This window comes from Rana temporaria, chromosome 9, assembly GCF_905171775.1.
Source record: "Rana temporaria chromosome 9, aRanTem1.1, whole genome shotgun sequence".
NCBI lineage: Eukaryota > Metazoa > Chordata > Amphibia > Anura > Ranidae > Rana > Rana temporaria.
The window spans coordinates 123,313,937-123,336,253 of NC_053497.1; the positions used below are offsets into that span (position 1 = coordinate 123,313,937).

The window sequence follows — 22,317 nt, forward strand, 5'->3', positions numbered from 1 at the left end:
TGAATGACTACTAAAAGAATATATACAGCAGATGAAATCTGACGTGGACCATTAGCTTTTCTGCAAGCTAGAGCACCCAACATCAAAGTGCACGTCATTAGCTGCACATGGCCTACCATGGCTTTCTTTGGAGGTCCATTTGTAGTCCTTTAAATCGGCACTTCATGACTTTCAGCAGAAAGTCTGAAGAATTCTTACAACAATGTTGAATGCAATAGGAAATCCAGCTATACGAAAATCAAAACTACACAGCTTCAGAGCAACAGAAAAAAAAAAGACTAATAAAGGCAGCACAGGTGTTGATAAGCTGTAAGCTCTTTGTATCCTGCAATCTTGTGTAAATTTGTTTTCACAGTAGACAGATGTGAGCCCCACTGTGCGGCAGCAAAGATTTCCAAACATCTGAGCTGGTATTAAAGTAAAAATAGGAAGTCAATGACAGATTGTAATCACATATTGTACTATAGACACAATCTAAAAAATAAGGGATGCAGAGACCCCAACTGCTTACAGGCATAAGGAAAGGATGGGGGGAGCCGAAAGGTTAAAGATGGGCTATACAGTGCTGAGCAGGGAGGGAGAGGAGGCCTGGAAGTCTCCCAAATATCTGACTTCATTGCCTGGATGACCTCACGGATACAGACTCCAGCTGTGTCTCCCCAGAGGGGATGTGCAGGCTGCCAGGCGCATGGCTTGGTTTAACCCCCTGGCTGCTGGGGAAGATAAGGGCAGGCTATCACTTTGTACATGTTCAGACGGAGTAATCCACTAAACATGCTGTCATTTTAGAATTTTTGTATGTATGTTGTGCACTAGTTCATTGAGGAAAAGGGTGTGCACTGGCACCACAGCCCCTGGCTGAAAACATCACAATGTAATAATTACAGGAAAACCTTGGTTTGCGAGCATAATTCGTTCCAGAAACATGCTTGTAATCCAAAGCACTTGTATATAAAAGCATTTTTTTTATATAGTATAAAAGAGAAGAGAGGCACCTCTAAGTGTAGCAATACGTTGTACCTTCATTAAATGTAACCATATTGCTACACTTAGAGGCTCCTCCTCTTTTCTATACTCATTTGTGACACGACGCTACTCTTATATCAAGACATCGCTTGTATATCAAGGCAAAATTTATTAAAACATTTTGCTCATCTTGCAAAAACACTCTCAAACCAAGCCATTGCTGCTAGCCTGTAAAACCTCTCATCTTCTGATTGCCCGTGAATGCAAGCCTGTGAAAATGCAAGCAAGTCTGACCCATCAGGATATATTCAGACACCGGCTGTGAACTGCCCACCTGAGGACATAGAAGTGAATGCTGGTTTACAAGCAATCATTAGGGGAAAAATGAACAGCATATGTTGCTTTGTCATTTTTAGACCAAGCAGCTAGATTAGGCTTCCGCTGGCTTGCCTTCTTCCCATACAGCATCCTGGCACCACCTCTTTCCCAGGTAAGTGAGGCACACACATCCAGCCATCCACATGAGGTAAAACAAAACCTGATTCATCAGAGCAGGCCACCACCTTCCATTACTCTGTGGCTCAGTTCTGATGCACATGTGCCCAATGTAAATCATTTTGGCTGTGGACACGGGTCAGCATGGTCATACACAGCAAATGCCCATTTGGTCTGCTTTGAACACATCAATCTCAGGGACAACAGGTTTGCTCAATATATCCCATCGGCTTTCAGATAACCTATCAGTGGTGATAAAGTTATGGCTGATCGGTGCATAAAGATTCAGATTGTATGTGTATGTAGTGCAGAGTGCATTTCCAAAAGGCAACTTTCCTCTAATAGCTATACAGTATTAAAAAGAGTGCCCCAATGAAAACCCCCATAAGCCAATTCATATTCTGCAAGAAAAGTCCTGACCTTGACACCATCCAGCACAGCTTTTATGACGTCTTTCACAGTGGATACCATCTCCTTGTCCTCACAGTTGACACCCTCCAGCATGACCTGATCAGACCAGCGAATGAGGTTGGCAAGAGACTGGTACACTCGGCTGTAGCAGGAGGCGATAGCAGTACTGTGAACAAGGAGAAAAAAGAAATCAATAACGCATGGGGAAAAAAAAAATAGAAGACTCCTCTCTCTTAAATAGCTCCTTCCCATTAAACAGACACAAGAAAAAAAAAGACAAAGGATGAGATGGCTACACACAAACTTTGTTTAAACAATGAGCTTTACTAATGATGCTTTGAGAACATGTAGCAGAATAAGGCCCCTTTCACACGGACGGCTGTTCTGCCGCAGTTAAAAGCATGTTTATTTTCTGTGAAATTCAAGACTCCAGGCACAGCAATCAGCTGCATTTTTACAGTGCGATTAGCTGTGTTTACATGCGGATGCGTTTAGCTGCGGCACAATATTGAACGGGGATCCGACTTGTATCCCTGCCAATACCAGGCACTGTGTTTGGTATGTATCGTGAGGGGGAACTCCACGACAAATTTTAAATAAAAAACCGGCATGGGTTCCCCTCCAAGAGCATACCAGGCCCTTCGGTCTATAGATTTTAAGGGCAACCCCCTAAGCCGAAAAAAACGGGTGGGGGTCGCCCCAATATCCATACCAGACCCTTATCCGAGCACGCAGCCTAGTCGGTCAGGAAAGGGGGGGGGGGGGGCGTGCGATTAGCTGCGATAGATAACTTGAGAATCCGCAGCTAAAAGCACCATTCTATCCGTCCGTTTGAAAGGGGCCTTAAGCACAGAATAAAATGCACACAGGCCAAACATCAGGAGATAACGGCCCTTCAAAAAAAAAACAAAGAAAAAAAAAAAACGCCAGCCAACATTTGCCACGTGTGTATGTTAGATGTGCAAAACCAGCAGCCAACCAACTCCCGATCAGCGCTCTCAGCCAATGACAGAGCGCTGACTGGAGTGTTCTGGTGGGAGGCCGTCTCCCTGTCAGAACACAACAGCTCAGTGGGAGGAGATCGATGAACTGACCTTGCATGATTGATACAGGAGTTCCGACTGGAGCCAGCAGTTTTTTTTCGTGCAACCCAAAAAAAAAAAAAAAAACAACACGTATAGTGTGTACCCAGCTTTGGATTTGTAGATAGCGTACCTGGACTAAAATTAAACAACAAATTGACAGCTGGTGTTACATGCAGCGGTGCCTACCCCTACCTTTCGGCACAGACAACGCCACAACGATGCAGCGATCTTACATGGAAGTGGGAGCAGATACCCCCAGAAAGGTGGCAAATGTGGCAGCGGGGGGGAGCAAACAAGCGGAGCTTCCCCTTTTGGGTGGAGCACCGCTTTGAGTTTAACACAGCCTGGCTTTCATTACTGCTGTGAAAAAACAACTTGATTCACTGGAGAATGAAGAGAAAGTAGTAAGATAGGCAGTGCTCAGTGGTAAACAATGTCAGAAAGTCTCCTCAAAAGTAACTTTACATTACAGGAAATATTCAATTGAGACGCATGTAAGTGAATGCCTCGCCTACTGGGGTCTTATAAAACCTTAAAGTGGAGTATTGGCTCCTAGGTATTACTACCTGTAGTACCCCAAAGTGGACTTTGGCACTCCAGTGCAATAATTTCAGTGGTATATCACATGTTAAAACCTGGCATCCTTTACGCAGGCCAAAGCAGTGCTGTCCACAGACACACATTCAGAGACCACAATTGGTGTGTATAGTTTTAAAAACTTTGCTGAACATGTTAAGCTAAAACTAGGAGTGAACGGATGTAGACAGTAACAGATAACTGTCCACAATCGCCCAACCAAGCCTGTACCTCATCAGGCAACTGGGGGAAGAAGGGAAGTGGATGGACAGATATCTTTGGCATGCTTGTATAGTTGCCATTCTTCCACTTAGAAAACACAAAGAGAGAGGCGCCTCTGGGTGCAGATGTAGGACAACTTGTAGCCAGAGGCGCCTCTCTCTGTGTTTTCTAAGTGTCCCTGGAACATGGTTTCTGTTCCCATATGACGGTAGCCCTGAGTGTCCACCTTCCCTCATGGTCCTAGGACTTTAAGATTTATGGACTTTTATTTTTTACCCCATTATCCCTTTACAGACTGTCATGTGCAATATCAGTACATATGCTATTTTAATACTGTGGGATATCTGCTCCAGTTCCCTGTGCCTTTTATTTGCTATTCTTCCACTTGCCCATCCCTGGAAAAAGCTGGTAGTGCAGGTGACTTGCCATATCAATACTTCCCTTCCATTCAAATAAAAATGCACGCTTAGGCAAACTTGGAAAAGCTAATGGTGCATTTTAAAAACAAAAAGATGGTCTACGTGATTGGGGGGCCTATTTAGATCATTACTAAATATCTGGCTGTCCTTTCAAGTCTATTGAAACCAATATCTTTGATGCAAAATTAAATTTATGGAAAGAAAAGTATTGTAACTGCACAAGAAGCTCCTTTTAACCACTTAAGGACCCCTTCACGCCGATAAACGTCGGCAAAATGGCACATCCACGTACCTGTATGTGGCCCTTTAAGCCCAGTCATGGGGGCCCGCGCACGCGACCCGGCCCGAAGCTCCGTGACTGCGCCAGCCGCAGACCCGATCGCCGCCGGTGTCCCGCGATCCGTCCTCCGGAGCTGAAGAACGGGGAGAGGTGTGTGTGTAAACACACCTTCCCCGTTCTTCACAGTGGCGCTGTCATTGATCGTCTGTTCCCTGGTATAGGGAAACACGATCAATGACGTCACACGTCCAGCCCCCTACAGTTAGAAACACATATGAGGTCACACTTAACCCCTTCAGCGCCCCCTAGTGGTTAACTCCCAAACTGCAATTGTCATTTTCACAGTAAACAATGCATTTTTATTGCACTTTTTGCTGTGAAAATGACAATGGTTACAAAAATGTGTCAAAATTGTCTGATGTGTCCGCCATAATGTCACGGTCACAAAAAAAATAAAAAAATCGATGATCGCCTCCATTAGTAGTAAAAATATATTAATAAAATGCAATAAAACTATCCCCTATTTTGTAAAAGTTATACATTTTGCGCAAAAATAGGTAGAAGAATACGTATCGGCCTAAACAGAAAAAAAAATAAGTTGTTTTATATTTTTTTGGGGGGATATTTATTACAGCAAAAAGTAAAAAATATTGATATTTTTTTTAAATTGTCGCTCTATTTTTGTTTATAGCGCAAAAAATAAAAACCGCAGAGGTGATCAAAGACCACCAAAAGAAAGCTATTTGTGGGGAAAAAAGGACGCCGATTTTCATTTGGGAGACACGTCGCACGACCGCGCAATTGTCAGTTAAAGCGACGCAGTGCCGAATCGCAAAAACTGGCCAGGTCCTTTACCTGCATAATGGTCCGGGTCTTAAGCCGATATACGTCGGCAGAATGGCATGGCTAGGCACAAGCACTTCGCCTCTAAGAGCCCAGCCGTAAATTGCCAGCGAGTGCTTGTGACCCGGTCCGAAGTTCCGTGACCGCAGGCCCCGATCACCGCCGGTGTCCCGCGATCGGGTCACATGAGCTGAAGAACGGGGAGAGGTGAGTGTAAACACACCTTCCCCGTTCTTCTGTGTGGCAGTGTCACTGATCGTCTGTTCCCTGATATAGGGGACGATCAGTGACGTCGCACCTACAGCAAGAATTACTCCCTTAGGGCACACTTAACCCCTTAGCGCCCCTAGTGGTTAACCCCTTCACTACCATTGTCATTTTCACGGTAATCAGTGCATTTTTATAGCACTTTCCGCTGTGAAAATGACAATGGCCCCAAAATTGTGTCAAAAGTGTTTGATGTATCCGCCATGTCACAGTCACGGAAAAAAAAAATCGCTGATCGCCGCCATTACTAGTAAAAAAAAAAATATATATTAATAAAAATGCCATAAAACCATCCCCTATTTTGTAAATGCTATAACTTTTGCGCAAACCAATCAAACGCATATTGCGATTTTTTTTACCAAAAATAAGTAGAATATGTATCGGCCTAAACTGAGGAAAATTTTTTTTATATATATTTTTGGGGGATATTATAGCAAAAAGTAAAAATTGCATTTTATTCAAAATTGTCGCTCAATTTTTGTTTATAGAGCAAAAAATAAATACCGCAGAGGTGATCAAATACCACCAAAAGAAAGCTCTATTTGTGGGGGAAAAAGGACACCAATTTTGTTTGGGAGTCACGTCGCACGACCGCGCAATTGTCAGTTAAAGCGATGCAGTGCTGAATCGCAAAAATTGGCCAGGTCCTTTACCTGCATAATGGTCTGGGTCTTTTTAAATGCCTTTTTGCTATTCCCATACACATGAATACATCAAACCTAATAAAATAGACTGCAGTGATATCTGCACCAGCTCAAGACTGAAGAGTTTACCTTTGTTGTGTGTGTGTATCCGCCTGCACCAATGGAAGAATGGCTTCCAGGACTTTGCTGGCAGAGCCCGGTAGCATCACCAACACCATTTTGTCTACAGCCATTTTATCTACAATAGTCTTAAAGTAGCGTAGGGCATTGACCACTTCCTTCTCCTGTTCTTCCAAGCGGCTCAGAGTCTAAAAGAAAGAATGGGCATGTATTCAGAACATTCAGTATCATTTTACTCAGCACTAAAAGCAAGATCAGTTTGATGAAAATGATGTCAATATGTATTAAAAAAAACAACCTTTCTATGTATACAATGTAAGTCATTACATACATGTGGGCAGCAATAACTACTCATGATATAAACAGACACTGTTTCTGGCCTTAAAGTGAGATACAATGTTGTACTTTGTTATTTCCTCTCCATCCAAATGTTCTCCCTGTGTAGCTGAATTGTCACAGGTCTGCCTTTCATTCAGGCTCTGTTGACACAAAACGCCCAACAAGCAAAATCACATTAATTTAAATGGCCCCTGTTCACATCTGAGCGTTTTGTCGCCTGAAGCTCAAAAAAGTACATGAGCTTTTTACATTGGTGACCTTTTGACCTGTACAAAAATGGCGGTAAAAATGGGGCAAAGATTGCGGTAAAAACTTGCAATTTTCTGCCTGCAAATGAAACGCTCAGGCATGAATGCAGCCTAAACTATTGCTAAATCATCTCCTCGCACTAAAGAAAAACTTCAAAAGAATCCTGTTCTGAGTCTAAAGTTGGTCATAGATTTTATTTTATTTTTTTGACAGTAGATAAATGTTATTATGATACAACGGAGGACAAAATTATGTGCCACAAATCATGTACAGGACACACACAGAGTCCTATAGAAAATACATATTACCTGTATAAGACTCACAGAGACCAAAATTATATAGGATCTAGCAGTTTAATATACAACATCAATCCAGACATATCAAACCCCTAAGAAAGAATGGGGGGGGGGGTGCTTAGAATAAAGATCAAGATTCTCTCAGAACAACATTATCTTTCACATTATACAAAGAAATTGGGCAAACTTTCCTGTTTAGTTATTTTTTTATTAAAGTGTATATTTTCCCCAAAAAAATGTTTTTGAAAGACCGCTGCGCAAATACAGTACGACATTAAAATATTTCAACGACCACCATTTTATTTTCCAAGGTCTCTGCTAAAAAAAAAAAAAAATCGAAAATGTATTTAAACTCCCAAAGATTATATATCAAAAAGCACCGATTTTAAATTGTAAGCAACAAATGTCAAAAAAAAGGTTTAGTCTATAAGTGGTTAAACAAACCTCATTTACAGACTGAAGTTCATTCTTTTGACCTAAAAGAACAGAAGATACAATGTTTCTCTCTATCTCCACCTAATGTTGTGATAAAACTTGGCATGCTGCCTGGATTTTTTATTTTTTTTGTCAGAAGTGCGCAGAGAACTCTCTGCACTTGTTGCATTGAATCGGGAAAAATCTATTTTAAGATATATTGAAATCCATCTGGTCTCTGCTGAACTAGACCAATTTCAATGAATTTATGGCAAGCTTTAATGTAGAGGGAAAACAAAAAAAACAAAAAAAAAATTGTATAGACTGCAGATGGAAGAAATCGGAAAAAACCTGGTCTGGTAGAGATGTTGTGGATGAATGTTCTATGGTTTTGTATGTTGGGGCTTTGAGGGTTTGTGATTTCTAGTGGCATACAGAAAGGTGTTCTAAAGAAGGAAAGCAGCATAACAGAAACTCAAGATAAAAAAAAACTGAGAAAAAGGAGGTTTGACAAGCATTCAACGTGTGGCCTGGATAAGGAGGAACGAGACTGACACATGGTAGAAGTACATTAGCATTTGACCACCGATATAATAGAATTCCCCATCCATGTGTGTCATAGGAGCTCCCTGAATTCCCCACCACCCCATCTGTCACTTTCCAATCGACATTAGCCTAAAAAAAACTCTGAGATCTAAGAGGACTCCATTTTCTTGCTCCTTTCTCACAACAGGGGACTGAAAGTTTCACTATGATATGGGAGTATTTTACAGTCATTGTGCGAGCCGACTCTGTACTTTCCATACTTGTACATTCTGAATGACACCACAGGTGGCTCACACATGAAAAATCAACTTGTAAAAGCATAATGTCACACATCCCCAGAGCTAGGGACTTTACCCATAGTAATGAGTCAGCCAAGGAGCTAAAGCTGATCATTAGATTAGATGTACAAGAATATTAACATTTACATCAAACACAAAATAATGGGTTTCATACATTACAGTGCTAGATAGATTATTACTGCTCACAGCAAGTAATCTGTAATGAAAGCTAAAGTACATGTAAACCATAAACCTATCATCAGTCTGCAGGTTTGTCGTGATTATCCATCTATCAGAAAAGCAGCCCGACAGCCAACTGAAGGCAAGCACATGGCAGACTGGCAGGCTGACAACCTTGCTGTTAATTGTCATGCCACATAATTTGTGTCAGACCAAAGACTGGCTCATTGTACAAGGCTTGAAATGAAATCATAAGATCATACATGCGACATCTAACCTGCCCAACCTTTTACAGATGTATCCATGTGCACACATGACAATATATTACAGATTAGGGTGTTGTGTCCCTGTACTGAATTTCTGAACAGTGGAGACATATTGAGGTCATCTAGGGTCATTCTAAGAGTCACCTGGTAAGTATCCAATTGCACCTAAAAGATTAGGTGGAAGAGTCTGTTAGGCAGGCCATAGATCAGAGGTAGGCAACCTGGGGCCCTCCAGCTGTCATGGAACTACATTTCCCATGAGGCATTGCAAGGCTGGCAGTTACAATTACTCCCAGAGGCATCATGGGACTTTTAGTTTTGCAACAGCTGAATCCCTCCTGCAGCACTACGGTGCCCTTCCGGCAGAACACAACGGATAAGTGTTTCTGGCTATAGCTGGTGACACTAATCATTGGGGGAAACCCGACAGGCTGCCCATACAAGAATTGGAATTTGGCTGGTCCCTGCTGAACCAGAGAAACTTCAATCCATGAATGGCTGGCTCTTTCTTTATAAGTGATAGAAAACAATGATCCAATGTAGGGGATAACTGGGCCATGTGCAGGTAGATAATATTTGTAGTTTTGAAGACACGCTGGGACATGTAGTTAAAGGTTGGTCAATAGCATTAACTCTTAATGTATCCCTTACACAAGTGTTGTACGCAGCGCTGACATCCCCTGATGCATGTATGGAATTAGAATGCTGCCAGTCTGCACCAACTCTTACAGTATGACAAAATAAAAGGGAGAGACATGAACCAGCTGAAGCTTAGATCTCTCCGCTGGGATGTGAACATTTGGCTATGGAAGTTAGAGCCTTTCAAGCAGTTGGGTGAGGCCATCCTCAGCTGTGGGGTGTGGAGGAATACCATTCTCCCAGGAGTACAGCTGTGGGGTGGGAGATCAAGCAACAAGGCCAGATAATATCACAGGGCCATACAATCCACATTGCCCGATAAAAGCAAACACTTCAAGCAAATGTACAGCAGCTAAAAATGATGTGCAAGTAAAGTACAGGCCAAGTGTGCACATTCTCAGAAGCAGAGGAGAGCAATTACAGTGCACAGAATAGGAAAAAAAACAGAGCTTGTTTGCAGCAAGTCTGAGCTTCAGATCTGCAAACGTCTTTCATGTCCGTGAAACTGAAAACACAAAAATTAGCACAGAGCTTTAACAAGGTAGCCAGAAAACTAGCATTTTTCTAAGAAGTCTGCAATGGCAGCCTTCTTGTTTCTACGACAGGTTACCTTTATAGGCCAAGTTCACTTTTTTGTTTTTTTAATTCCAGCTCCCCTATAAACCATTATGGCATTAACCACTTAAGGACCACCTACCGACGATATACGTCGGCAGAATGGCACGGCTGGGCACAGGCACGTCGCCTTTAAGAGCCCAGCCGTGGGTCAGGCACGCACGCAACCTGATCGCCGCCGGTGTCCCGCGATCGGTTACAGGGGCTGAAGAATGGAGAGAGGTGAGTGTAAACACACCTTCCCCGTTGTTCTGTGTGGCAGTGACACTGATCATCTGTTCCCTGATATAGGGAACGACGATCAGTGACGTCACGCCTACAACCACGCCCCCCTACAGTAATAATCACTCCCTTAGGGCACACTTAACCCCTTAGCGCCCCCTAGTGGTTAACCCATTCACTGCATTGTCATTTTCACAGTAATCAGTGCATTTTTATAGCACTTTTCGCTGTGAAAATGACAATGGTCCCAAAAATTTGTCAAAAGTGTCCGATGTGTCCGCCATAATGTCGCAGTCACGAAAAATACCCCACGCCGCCGCATCCACATGTAGCCCACACGGACAAGTGCCATTGTGGATGCACTGATTGCTCATGGTTTATGACCCATGGATCGGTCGCCTGATACGGATCTGAGTCTCCATAATCCGAGGACAACCCTGCTGTGGCTTTGATATACCTTGGTTCATTCACTGTTGGATTATCATACACTGTTTTTTATCTGCAATCTGGTAAGCTGCTTTCCATGTGGTGGTGGTGTCCACGGATGTCAAGTGCACCTGGGTGTTGTTCGTCCTGAGTTTTATCATCTGAGGCGTCCATTTATTATTCAACATTCAATTGGACTTTGTTCATACTGTCGTATTTATACCAGCCTTGCTTGCTGAGTGTATGTATTAGTTGGCGCAGTTTTTTTTCTTCTGAATTTTTTTTTGCGCAAACCAATCAAACGCTTATTCCGATTTTTTTTACCAAAAATATGTAGAAGAATACGTATCGGCCTAAACTTGGGAAAAAATATTTTTTTTTATATATTTTTTGGGGATATTTATTATAGCAAAAAGTAAAAAATATTGCATTATTTTCAAAATTGACGCTTTATTTTTGTTTATAGCGCAAAAAATAAAAACCGCAGAGAAAGCTCTATTTGTGGGAAAAAAAGGACGCCAATTTTGTTTGGGAGCCACGTCGCACGACCGCGCAATTGTCAGTTAAAGCGACACAGTGGCGAATAGCAAAAACTGGCCAGGTCCTTTACCTGCATAATGGTGCGTGTCTTAAGTGGTTAATGTACTTTAAAATTATTAAATAATAAATCAAATAAAACAGCTTTCCATTAAAGGGGTTGTAAAGGTTTATTTATTTTTATTTTTTAAATAACATATACTTACCTCCACTGTGCAGCTCGTTTTGCACAGAGTGGCCCCGATCCTGCGCTACTGGGGTCCCTCGGCGGCTGTCTCGGCTCCTCCCCGCAAGAGCTAACCCCCCGTCTGGGAAGCGCTCTCCCAAGGGGGTTAAGCTTGCAGGCGTGCTCCCATGATAGTGTCGGTGGCCCTAGCCGCCGACTGTATCACTCGGCCCCGCCCCCTGCTTCATTAATTTGATTGACAGCAGTGGGAGCCAATGACTGCGCTGCTATCAATCATCCAATGAAGAGCCGAGAAGCCAGCGCGTTCACGACGTGGGACTTTCGAGGGCTCAGGTAAGTAAACTGGGGGTTGGGGGGGGGGCCTGTAAGCATCAGATGTTTTTTCACCTTAATGCATAGGATGCATTAAGGTGAAAAAATGCAAAGCTTTACAACCCCTTTAATTTTATGTCGGCTTACCTCACTCTCTTCATAGCCGTTTCAACACACTGCTTGATTACTTCTGCCTTACTTCCTGGTCATGACAAAGGAAGGAGTTGACCAGCTGATCTCATTAGCACACAACCTGCTTCATCTACCCTCAGCTAGTCAAATCCTTCCTGTATCATGACCTAAAGTCTGATCAGGAAGTAAGGCAGAAGTAACGGAGAAGTGTGTTTAAACAGCTATGAAGAGAGTGAGGTAAGCACGTGTAGAATTAATGGAAAGAGTTTTATTTTTGCAAAATAAGCACATTAATGCTATATTGGTACATAGGGGAGCAGGTTTCTAGAGAAAGAAAAAATGAACTTAGCCTTTAAAGCAGTGGTTCTTAACCCCCTTGTGCTGTGACCCCTTGATAAAGTTTCACAAGTTGTGGGGACCACTAACCGTAAAATTATTTTCGTAGCTTGGATTGTCGGCACCCAAGGCAAGACAAGTAATTTGCGCCCCTAACGAACATTTAGCGCTCCCTGAATCTCTTCCACTCGTACAGAATTAAAACCCCTCATGGTACATTTTCGGATGTATTACACTCTTTTCTCCTTTTTTTCTCTCTCTCTATCCTAAATTTCTTTTTTTTTTTTTATCCCATCCCTCTCTCTAGCCATCTTTCTTGTTTTCTCCAATTCTTTCTCTCCCCTTTTCTTGTTCCTCCCCCTTCTATGTATTCTCTATTTTTATTCCTTCTCTTACTCCTTGGTGGGGGAATGGGATAAGTGGCACTGCTGGTGGGGGGGGGGGGGGGGGGGGGGGGGCTCAGTGGCAGTGCTGGGGGGAGTTCTGTTCAGCCAATTTAGGTGCTCTTGATCAAGGTCATCTGCTGATCTGAGAACTGTAGTGGGGACTTTTAATGACAATAATTACAGGAAGTATTACTCACCGTTTCTCCGACTTTGTGGTGTCGCTTAGCAGTGACACCTATGCCGAAATCAGGAGATAGGGGAGGGGCTGGAGGAAACCCTTTCACATTCACCAGTCAGCTGACTTAGTCTCTGCCCCCCAGCTGAGAACTTGGTGGTTACGAAGAGGTGGAGTGGTGGCCCCAGGCTCCAGGGACAGTCCAGCTGGACAGCCATGAAAAGGCTGGGAAAGCAGCGCAGACTTCAGGAACAGCCCAGGATTCGGTGACCCCTGGCAAATCGTCATTCGACCCCCAGGGTGAGAACCACTGCTTTAAAGAGACTTGGTCACTTTGCACATTTAAGAACAACCCGCACCCACTGGCACACCCCTTCCCAACACACTGTTTTTACTTCAGAGGTGGAAGTCTTCACACATTGCAGGCTTACATAGGTTTAAAGATGAATTCCAGGTATTGATATTTTATACTGTACATAGTTATATTGGTCCAGCTTGTAATTGCATATACCATACCTGGCTGATGCCCCTGGAAACCACTGAAGTAGAAACTGCTACTCCATTGATCTCCAATTGCTTCCAGGTCCTAGAGTGAGCTTCCCCGAACATAGGTGTAGGCTGCTTGACACAGGCACCATTCAAAATGCAGTTGCATTTTAAAATGAATGCAAAGTGCTCTCTGACTGGACAAGGTGGAGAGTGACATCATGTCATCTAATCACAAATCACTTTGCAGTCGAACCTGTTGTGTTCAGTAAGCAGAAGTGCAGCTGCTCAGCATGGTATCTGGAAGCAGGTGGAGAGTACTGGAGTAGTGGTGTCATCTTCAGTGATTACAAGCTTTCAGGAGCATCAGCCAGGTATGGTGTGTGTAGAAGTACACCGGTCCAAGCTGCTACGCGATCAATGTAACTGTGCATAAAATATCCATACCTGAAATTCTTCTTCAACATCTCCCTGATCCTCGCGACAGCCTTCTATCCTCACAATTGGATGCTTAGGCACGGGGACCACATGCTAGGAGGAAGCTACATGCTGTTACATACCCAGGAGTAGTGGCAGGGGAGTGTGGGCGATGGGGTGTGTACCAGCTGGTGGGGGGTTGTTCTTACAAAAGAACCTGTCACATTTTCCCATTCAGGACTCTTTTAGCTGAACACATTTCATTCTCAAAGACGACAGAACTTCATAAAAAAGAAGAAGTGGATTACTCACTTTGTTGACAGGTTTTTCTTGGGGTTTTACAGTCAGGTCGGCAGGTTTCCCTTTCTTAGAGGGCGTTCTCTTGATGATCTTAGGAGAGTGGAACTTGTCCTTCAATTTCATGGTGAAAGATGAGAGGTGGGAACGCTGACTATCTACAAATAAAATAAATCAAACAAAAGCATTAGAAGACATGTTCTACAGACTGGCAAAGGTTTAAAGAGAACCATTTATTTGTGCACAAATGTGGGCTTAAGATAAATATCTATTTTATGTTATTTTTATTGCCCATTTATTTAGCATTACTTGCATTGTCTGAGTTGACCTCCTCTACTGAGAATCAGGGATGAGAAGCCCCTCTGAGGTCCAGCAGCAGGTGGCCTGTTACCTACCTTACCTCATACCAATAACTCACACGGTCTCACAGATTATGAGGCAAATTATGAGGCAAATTATGAGGCAAATTATGAGGCAAATTATGAGGCAAATTATGAGGCAAATTATGAGGCTCCTGCACACTCTCCTTCCAGCTTTCGGCCCATACATTCGGTTAGAAAGCTGGAGGAAGAGAGAAAGCGTGAGTGGACTACAAAACGTGCTGCCCAGCAAACTTAGTCCATTGAGAACTACAAGCCGCCTATTATGGTTCTCCCCTGCACAGCCGCAACAATTTATTTTAAATGCGACACCCAGTGCAGGGGAAAATATCTTCACCCACTGTCACAGGCAAGCTCAAGGAAGGGGGGGATGTTACATCATAAAAATTAGTGTAACGTTTAAGTTGTTCTAAAGGTGGATTTAGCTTTTAAAATGAAGGAGGGAACGAACACCTTGATGACATGTTCCATTCCGTCGAAGAATTGCAGGCCCAGCTATTTACAGAACACTCATTTACACACCAGTCTGCATCACCAGCTCCCATTACATAAAGAAAAAGTAGATTTCTCACTGGCCACAATGTTCTACACAAGCCATAGGCACCAATATAGGTAAATACACACCAACTTAAACATTGACACAATTTCTGTGGAACTGAGATTTAAATAGGAGTGTGTTAATTGGCTTTGTAACTTGCTTTTGGAGTTTAGTTTGAGACACTTCTGAGGTCATTCAGGGCTCATGTAGAAGGGCAGTTTGGCATGTACAGCATTTTTATGCTGGTGTTTTGGAGCAGAAGTCTATCAAAATTCAATTAGGTAGCGGCCGTACTAAGTAGTACTCACATTTAGGGCTGTATATGTGAACATATGCATTTAATCTCCATGTAGGCTGAATCAACCGGCATTTCCATTGACTTGTTTGCGTTAAGAAGCCTTTAATAATCTCTTGTGGGGTATAAGGTTACCAGCACAGACCCAATGACAGCTGCAGCAAGAAAATGCACAGATGCAACAGCATCAAGGTGGGCTGGCAAGCAGATGGTCCTTCACAACCAGCCTGACTTCAGAAAGGACCATCCTCTTCCAAATTAAATCTCTTTTCATGGGAGGATCATCTAGCAATTGCATTGGGTCACTATGCCTTTAGGAGAACCTACATTATCTTCTAATGCTCCTTCATAGTTGAAGATGGTGAAAAGCAGAAGTGGGCACAATATGCACACTCTCATTGTATCTCAGCAGCTGCTGCAGGCGGGGAGGGACAGTACCGAGCATGAGTAATGTAAAGAAGCTCTTATGATAAACCACACAACTAGAAATAGTCTGCACAGCCACCATCAAGCACATAGTGGCTTACAGACCACAATCCTGTGCTAAATATCACTTCTCAACAACCACAACACAGCAGCTGCTGTACCGGCTGAGTGCTGAAGAATGCACTGCAGGGTGAATCACAATCCAGCCAGGGATCATCATAATAAAATTGGCATGTACCGAGATGTTTAGTGTTATGACTGTATGTAAAAGTAAACCAAGAACTTCGGTCTAATGACTCAAACAGGAATACCATGCAGCTATCAGCATGTGGCTGAAACATAAGCAGGACATAAAGTGAACCTAAATCTTCTACGCTGTGGGCAGGACATGTAGCACATACAATTATCTTATATACACCTTAGAACAGGGATCCTCAAAGTACGGCCCTCCAGCGGTTGCGGAACTACACGTCCCATGAGGCATTGTAAAACAATGACATGACTAGGCATGATGGGAATTGTAGTTCCTGAACAACTGGAGGGCCGTAGTTTGAAGACTCCTGCCTTAGAACTCCCCAGAAGTCTTCAATTCCACATAGCTCTAATTTACACTCAACTTAGGCGCACGGAGACATAGGATACCCTAATTTTTTTTATATTGTGAAAGATAATGTTACACCGAGTAAATTGATACTCAACATGTCACGCTTCAAAATTGCGTCCGCTCGTGGAATGTCGACAAACTTTTACCCTTTAAAATCTCCATAGGCGACGTTTAAAAAATTCTATAGGTTGCATGTTTTGAGTTACAGAGGAGGTCTAGGGCTAGAATTATTGCTCTCGCTCTACCAATTGCGGCGATACCTCACATGTGTGGTTTGAATACCGTTTACATATGCAGGCGCTACTCACGTATGCGTTCGCTTCTGCACGCAAGCTCGACTGGGCATGTTTTCTGGCTCCTAACTTTTTTAGCTGGCTCCTAGATTCCAAGCAAATTTGTCAAACCCTGCATGTGCCTATTTTCTCCTTCCTTTTTTGTTGGACAAGCTTTTGACTTTTGAGATGTTCTTATATGGTTTTCACTTGTATAACCTATGCATCACCTTTATTTTTTTTATTTTTTTCCAATAAAACATTTTTTTTAAATATAATCAATGGTCTTTCTGTAAAAACATGACTGATTATATATTGGTTTCTTTTTTAAATTATATGATACGATGTATTCTTAGATCGTTATGACTTATTTCATTAATGCTGCTTGCAAATTTAAAGTGATTGCAAAGTCTTGTTTAAAAAAAAAAAACACAAACATACATGTTATACTTACCTCCTCTATGCAGTTGGTTTTTAATAGAGCAGCCCAGATCATCCTCTTCTCAGGTCCCTCTTCAGTACTCCTGGCCACTCCCCTCCCTCCTATCAAGTGCCCTCACAGCAAGCAGCTTGCTATGGGGGCACAGGAGTTGAGCTGCAGCTCAGAGTTTCCATTCAGACAAGGAGCTGCCGTTTGGCCCAGCCCCGTCTCTCTCCTGTTCGGCTAGCTGACTTTGATTGACAGCAGAGGGAGCCAATGGCGCCACTGCTATGTCTCAGTCAATCAGAAGGGAGAGTCCCGGACTGCTGAGGGACACGTGGACATCACTGAACAGAGATGGGGCTCTGGTAAGTATTAGGGGGGCTGCTACACACAAAAGGCTTTCTATCTTAAGGCAAAGAATGCATCTGGATAAAATACTGCCTTTACAACTTCTTTATTTAGGTACTTCTATACAAAAGACATATTTTGTTCTGGTTTGTAATATACTGGTTCTAGGCACTATGTGGAAGTGGATATTTATCCCATGCTTGTATTGGCCTTGCAAGCCTGACAAAGGGGGAGTGCATGTTGCCCCCAAAATGACTGTTTTGTGAGTCAATAACACGGTTTTGGACTCCTTTATAAACACTGTGTGGTGCTCCTTCTTCTAAGCTGGGTACACACCAATTCAGCAGACTTTCAGTCCATGTGTACTCCTCTCTGTTCAACAGTAGTCTGTCTAAAGACCAGCTTCCGTCGAACGGTCATGTGGGAAAACCAGCATTTCATCAGTGCTTCAGCCACTAGCTGCAATCTGATTGGGGGGGGGGGGGGGGTTTGAAGGTGTTAACCCCTGCTGTCAGAACACAACAGGGGCGATCCCTGCATCCACATCGCTGGTGTGGATATGGGGATCTGTCAGTTTCTCTCGTTCAACCCGCCATATACCCTCATAAACTGTGTGTGTACTGTATACCTTTCTGTAGTTTAATGCCCCAGCACCTCTTGGACGCATCCCTTTGTACTATGTACTCCTGGAAGAACTCTAATTTGCAGAAAGCAACTTCTGTTCCTTAAATAATTTTTTATAAAGGTTGAAAAAAAAAAAAAAGAAAAGCGATCTTTGCCATTAAAGTCATTTTGGCAGGACCCCGATAATATGTTCTCTTGGTGAATGACCATGTAATCAGACCTACACACATCCTTGTGTCAGCAAGCGTATCAGTAGAAAAGGAAATCAGTAAATCCCACAAGCTGGGCTGTAATATCCAACTTCCTACCAGACACAATAATGTCAACAGCTGTTCCCTGGGGGAAGACACAACACCTTTCCTCAGCTGTCCAGCGTCCGTCTACTGAGTAATATACGCCGACAGGCAGCCAACGGCCCCCGCTAAAGAAGCCGAGGCCACTGGATGGACATGACAGCTGTTCACAAATTATTAGGTGAGAGCATATGATGGGCACAGGATAATAATCATGAGAATGGTATGGACCCCGCACAGGAACGGCACTCCCAAAGTCACATACTGACAGATTTCACAAGTGCCATAACCTTCACAATAAGCTACAATGGTAACTAGGAATCAATTTTGTCATCATAATAGATCATCTGGTCTTTTTAAAGGGCCAGGCTAGCCAAAGCTGATATTAAAGCGGTGGTTCACCCTCCTTCACATCATTAGACCATTACATTCGGCATCGTAGCGCGAGCTACGGTATGCCGGTCTTAAATTTTTAATCCCCGTACTCACTGTGCTATCGCTCATTGAAGAATCCGACTCCCGCGGGGAATGGGCGTGCCTATGGAGAGGGAGGATGATTGACGGCCGGCTCTGGCACGTCACGCTCCCCGAAGACAGCCGGAGTAGGTCTCGGCTCTTCACGGCACGTGCGCACAGGCTATGCGCAGGCGCCGTGAATAGCCAAGCCTATTTCGGCTATTTCCGGAGAAGCGTGACGTGCCAGGGCCGGCCGTCAATCACCTTCTCTCACCATAGGAACGCCCATTCCCCGGAATCTTCAATGAGCCATAGCACAGTGAGTACGGGGATAAAAAATGTAAGACCGGCATACCGTAGCTCGCGCTACGATGCCGAATGTAATAGTCTAATAAAAAAAAACATTTTTTTTTTTTTTAACAGGGTGAACCCCCGCTTTAAAGATTTGGATTTATGCCTGGATTATATCTAAAGTCAGAGCTTTTTTTTTTCTTGGGTAAGTTAATTGCGAACTGTGCCCCAAACCCATTATACTTACCTGCCCTGTGCAGTGGTTTTGCACAGAGCAGCCTGGATCCTCCTCTTCTCGGGTCCCTCTTCAGTACTCCTGGCCCCTCCCTCATGTTGAGTGCCCCCACAGCAAGCAGTTTGCTATGGTGGCACCCGAGCCACAGCTCCATGTGTCCATTCAGACATGGAGACGTGGTTTGGCCCACCCACTTTCTCTCCTCATTGGCTGACTGACTTTGATTGACAGCAGCCAATGGCACTGCACGGCTGCCTCAGCCAATGAAGAGAGGCGTTCGTGTCAGCCAAGATACTCCTCCAACAGCGATGGATCTAGATGGAGCTCAGGTAAGTATTAGGGGGGCTGCTGCACACAGAAGGCTTTTTATCTTAATACATAGAATGCATGAAAATACAAAAAAAGACTTCTGCCATTTACATAATTAGGTTGGAAAAAAAAAACCACAAAACAAAAAAACATCTAGGTTTAACCAATGGAAAAAGGTGGGGGAAAAAAAACACATACAAAATCCTACAGCCACATTTGATCCAGAGGAAGGTGTAAACACCCAAATGCCCCTCCTTGTACTACATAGCTGAATGTACTGACTGTACAATACGGGTAATATGCCATATTCTTGCAATGACTGGTTTTTCTCTCAATAAAATGGATTGTAAACAACGGCTGCTTTTCTCCACCCATGTGAAAAACTAAACTTTTCATGGCATCAGACACATACCAACTCTTCTTACCAACCTGACATATCTGTGCACCAGAACACTGCAAAGGCTTTTCTTTAAAGAAGCAGCTTAGACACAAAGAGCAGGAATGGTGTAATGAGAAAGGCATTTTAAGAAGGTGACTTAATAAGGATTGAACAGATTTTAAAGCATGTTTGTACCAGACTGCACACGCGGGCAAGTATCATAAAGCCGGATATATTATACAGAGGAAACATGGAAAACAAACGTGATTCTCAATGATCATTTCTAAGGTGGGCCTCCAGTCGCTCTCTTTTCTTTGGTTTTGCGAAGCACATGGAAGGATTCGAATTTTCACCAGCTTGTTATGGATTTTAATTGGGACGATTTGTTCTCACTTCCTGATCAGGTGACCACACAGGAAGTGAATTGGAGAATAAATACAATAAAAACAACTCACCTGTGAAATGTTGCTTCCCCATTGTTCTGAACCTCCCTGTATCCATTTTGTAACAAATGGCTTTCAGAATATGTTTATTTTCTTAGGGGGTTTCTATGCGGTCATGTAACCGGCAAAGCTCTGGCACTCCAGCTTATTCCTCATCAACACCATAATGCTAGGAACTATGGATGCCAGTGAAATGATGTCATAGCTCCCTGATATCCAGAAGTGTTGTTGGACCTTCACAATACTGATACTAGAAAGAGCTTTGAAGTTACAAGAACGCATAGAAAACAGAAAAAAAAAAAAAAAAAGTACTTGAAAAGCAATTTATTACAAAAAGAATAGAGAGATTTACAGTAAAGAAAACATTCCACAGGCGAGTTTATTGTAATGCGATTTCTTCCATTATAAGACAGCGTTATATACCTGACAAAGGTCTAATCTTTCCCTAACCAAGACTATACAAAAATTGCATTACAACAGTACTAGTTATTATATACAAGATGTAAAATTGTTGGTGCTGAAAAACTTTCGGCAATTTTCTTTAAATGAAATGCTACATCCGGAGCCGAGTTTTGTAAAATAATGCATAGCTCCAGACAAAGGTAGACACAAAGGTAAAGTAGATCAAGATCGCCCCAAGACTGCCATTTCTATTCAAGCAGTCATGTGATCAAGGCCCCCTGCACAGCACTCCTGGGCCCTGTACCCAACTGCAGATGTTTCTGTACAACAGGGGTGTGCAAGGGCCACTTAAAGGGGTTGTAAAGGTTCATGTTTTCTCACCTTAATGCATCTTATGCATGAAGGTGAAAAAGCATCTGATGATTACCAGCCCCCCAGTTTTCTTACCTGAGCCCTCGAAAGTCCCGCGTAGAGAACGCGCTTGATCTCGGCCCGGTCTTCTCGGCTCTTCATTGGATAGATTGATAGAAGCGCAGCCATTGGTTCGCGCTGCTGTCAATTAACTCCAATGACGCGAGGGCCGGGGGCGGGGAAGAGTCCTGTAGTTGGCGGCTATGGACGCCGAGTACAGGACTTGGGAGAGCGCCCGCAAGGTAACCCCCTTGGGAGAGCGCTTCCCAGAGGGGATTATCAGAAGCGAGGAGCTGAGACAGCCGCCAAGGGACCCCAGAAGACGAGGATCAGGGCCACTCTGTGCAAAACGAGCTGCACAGTGGAGGCAAGTGTGACACGTTTGTTATTAAAAAAAAAATATTAAGCTTTAGTATCACTTTAAAATAGGATTGCAAAGCAAAAAGTATTTAAAAAAATAAAAATAAGCAAGAAACATGTCTTACAGAGACAGAGCACTCATGAACCACTTTAAGTGATTCGGTAACCAGTCACGGGTTACATTGAGCTTTGGGGTTTTACTGCCCCCCCCCATCAAACGTAAATGAGCCCTTACTTATCCAAGCCCCCTATTAGGCTGCTTTTACACTGATGCCCTGCGGTTTGCCCACACCACGAGTGCAATGCAATGAAACTGCAGGTTAGCTGAACTTTTCTATAGACTTCTATTATATCTTGCAGGTGTGGTGCATTTTCTGAAAGTGCACCCAACCGGCAGGATATAATACAAGTATATGGCTCAGTGCAGCTAACCTGTAGGAGAATCGCATGTGCACTGTGCTGTACCTGTGGATCAGTGTGAAAGCATCCTAATAACCCTTTTTTATAAGTGCTAATGTGCCCATTGCAAAAGTGAAGTGTTTGTGTTAATACAATGACCTTTTACTCTTTCTGCTGACATCAGTCTACAGGCTGCTAGTTTTGTTCTAAAGCATTATCATATTATAGGTCTGCTTCTCCATAGCCATTAAAATGGCAAGAAAAAAAAAGAAAAAAAGAAGAGTGCCTGCTCATACTGCTCGACTTTGCCTTGCCACACAACTGACCCCCCCACCACCACCACCTCCCCCCTTCCACAATGCAGA

At 43.3% G+C, this 22,317-nt stretch overlaps 1 protein-coding gene across 12 annotated transcripts in view; it reads right to left on the reverse strand.

Annotated features, from left to right (window-relative positions):
* The window catches only part of RAPGEF1 (Rap guanine nucleotide exchange factor 1), a 122,144-nt gene that overhangs the window by 55,405 nt on the left and 44,422 nt on the right, over positions 1-22,317 (reverse strand). For all 12 annotated transcript variants that reach the window (XM_040324398.1, XM_040324397.1, XM_040324401.1 and 9 more), the window contains exons 2-4: positions 14,079-14,221; positions 6,338-6,516; positions 1,882-2,038 (exon numbers count right to left, since the gene is read on the reverse strand). In XM_040324398.1, coding sequence (XP_040180332.1) covers positions 1,882-2,038; positions 6,338-6,516; positions 14,079-14,221 — 479 coding nt within the window. The remainder of the gene's footprint in view (positions 1-1,881; positions 2,039-6,337; positions 6,517-14,078; positions 14,222-22,317) is intronic.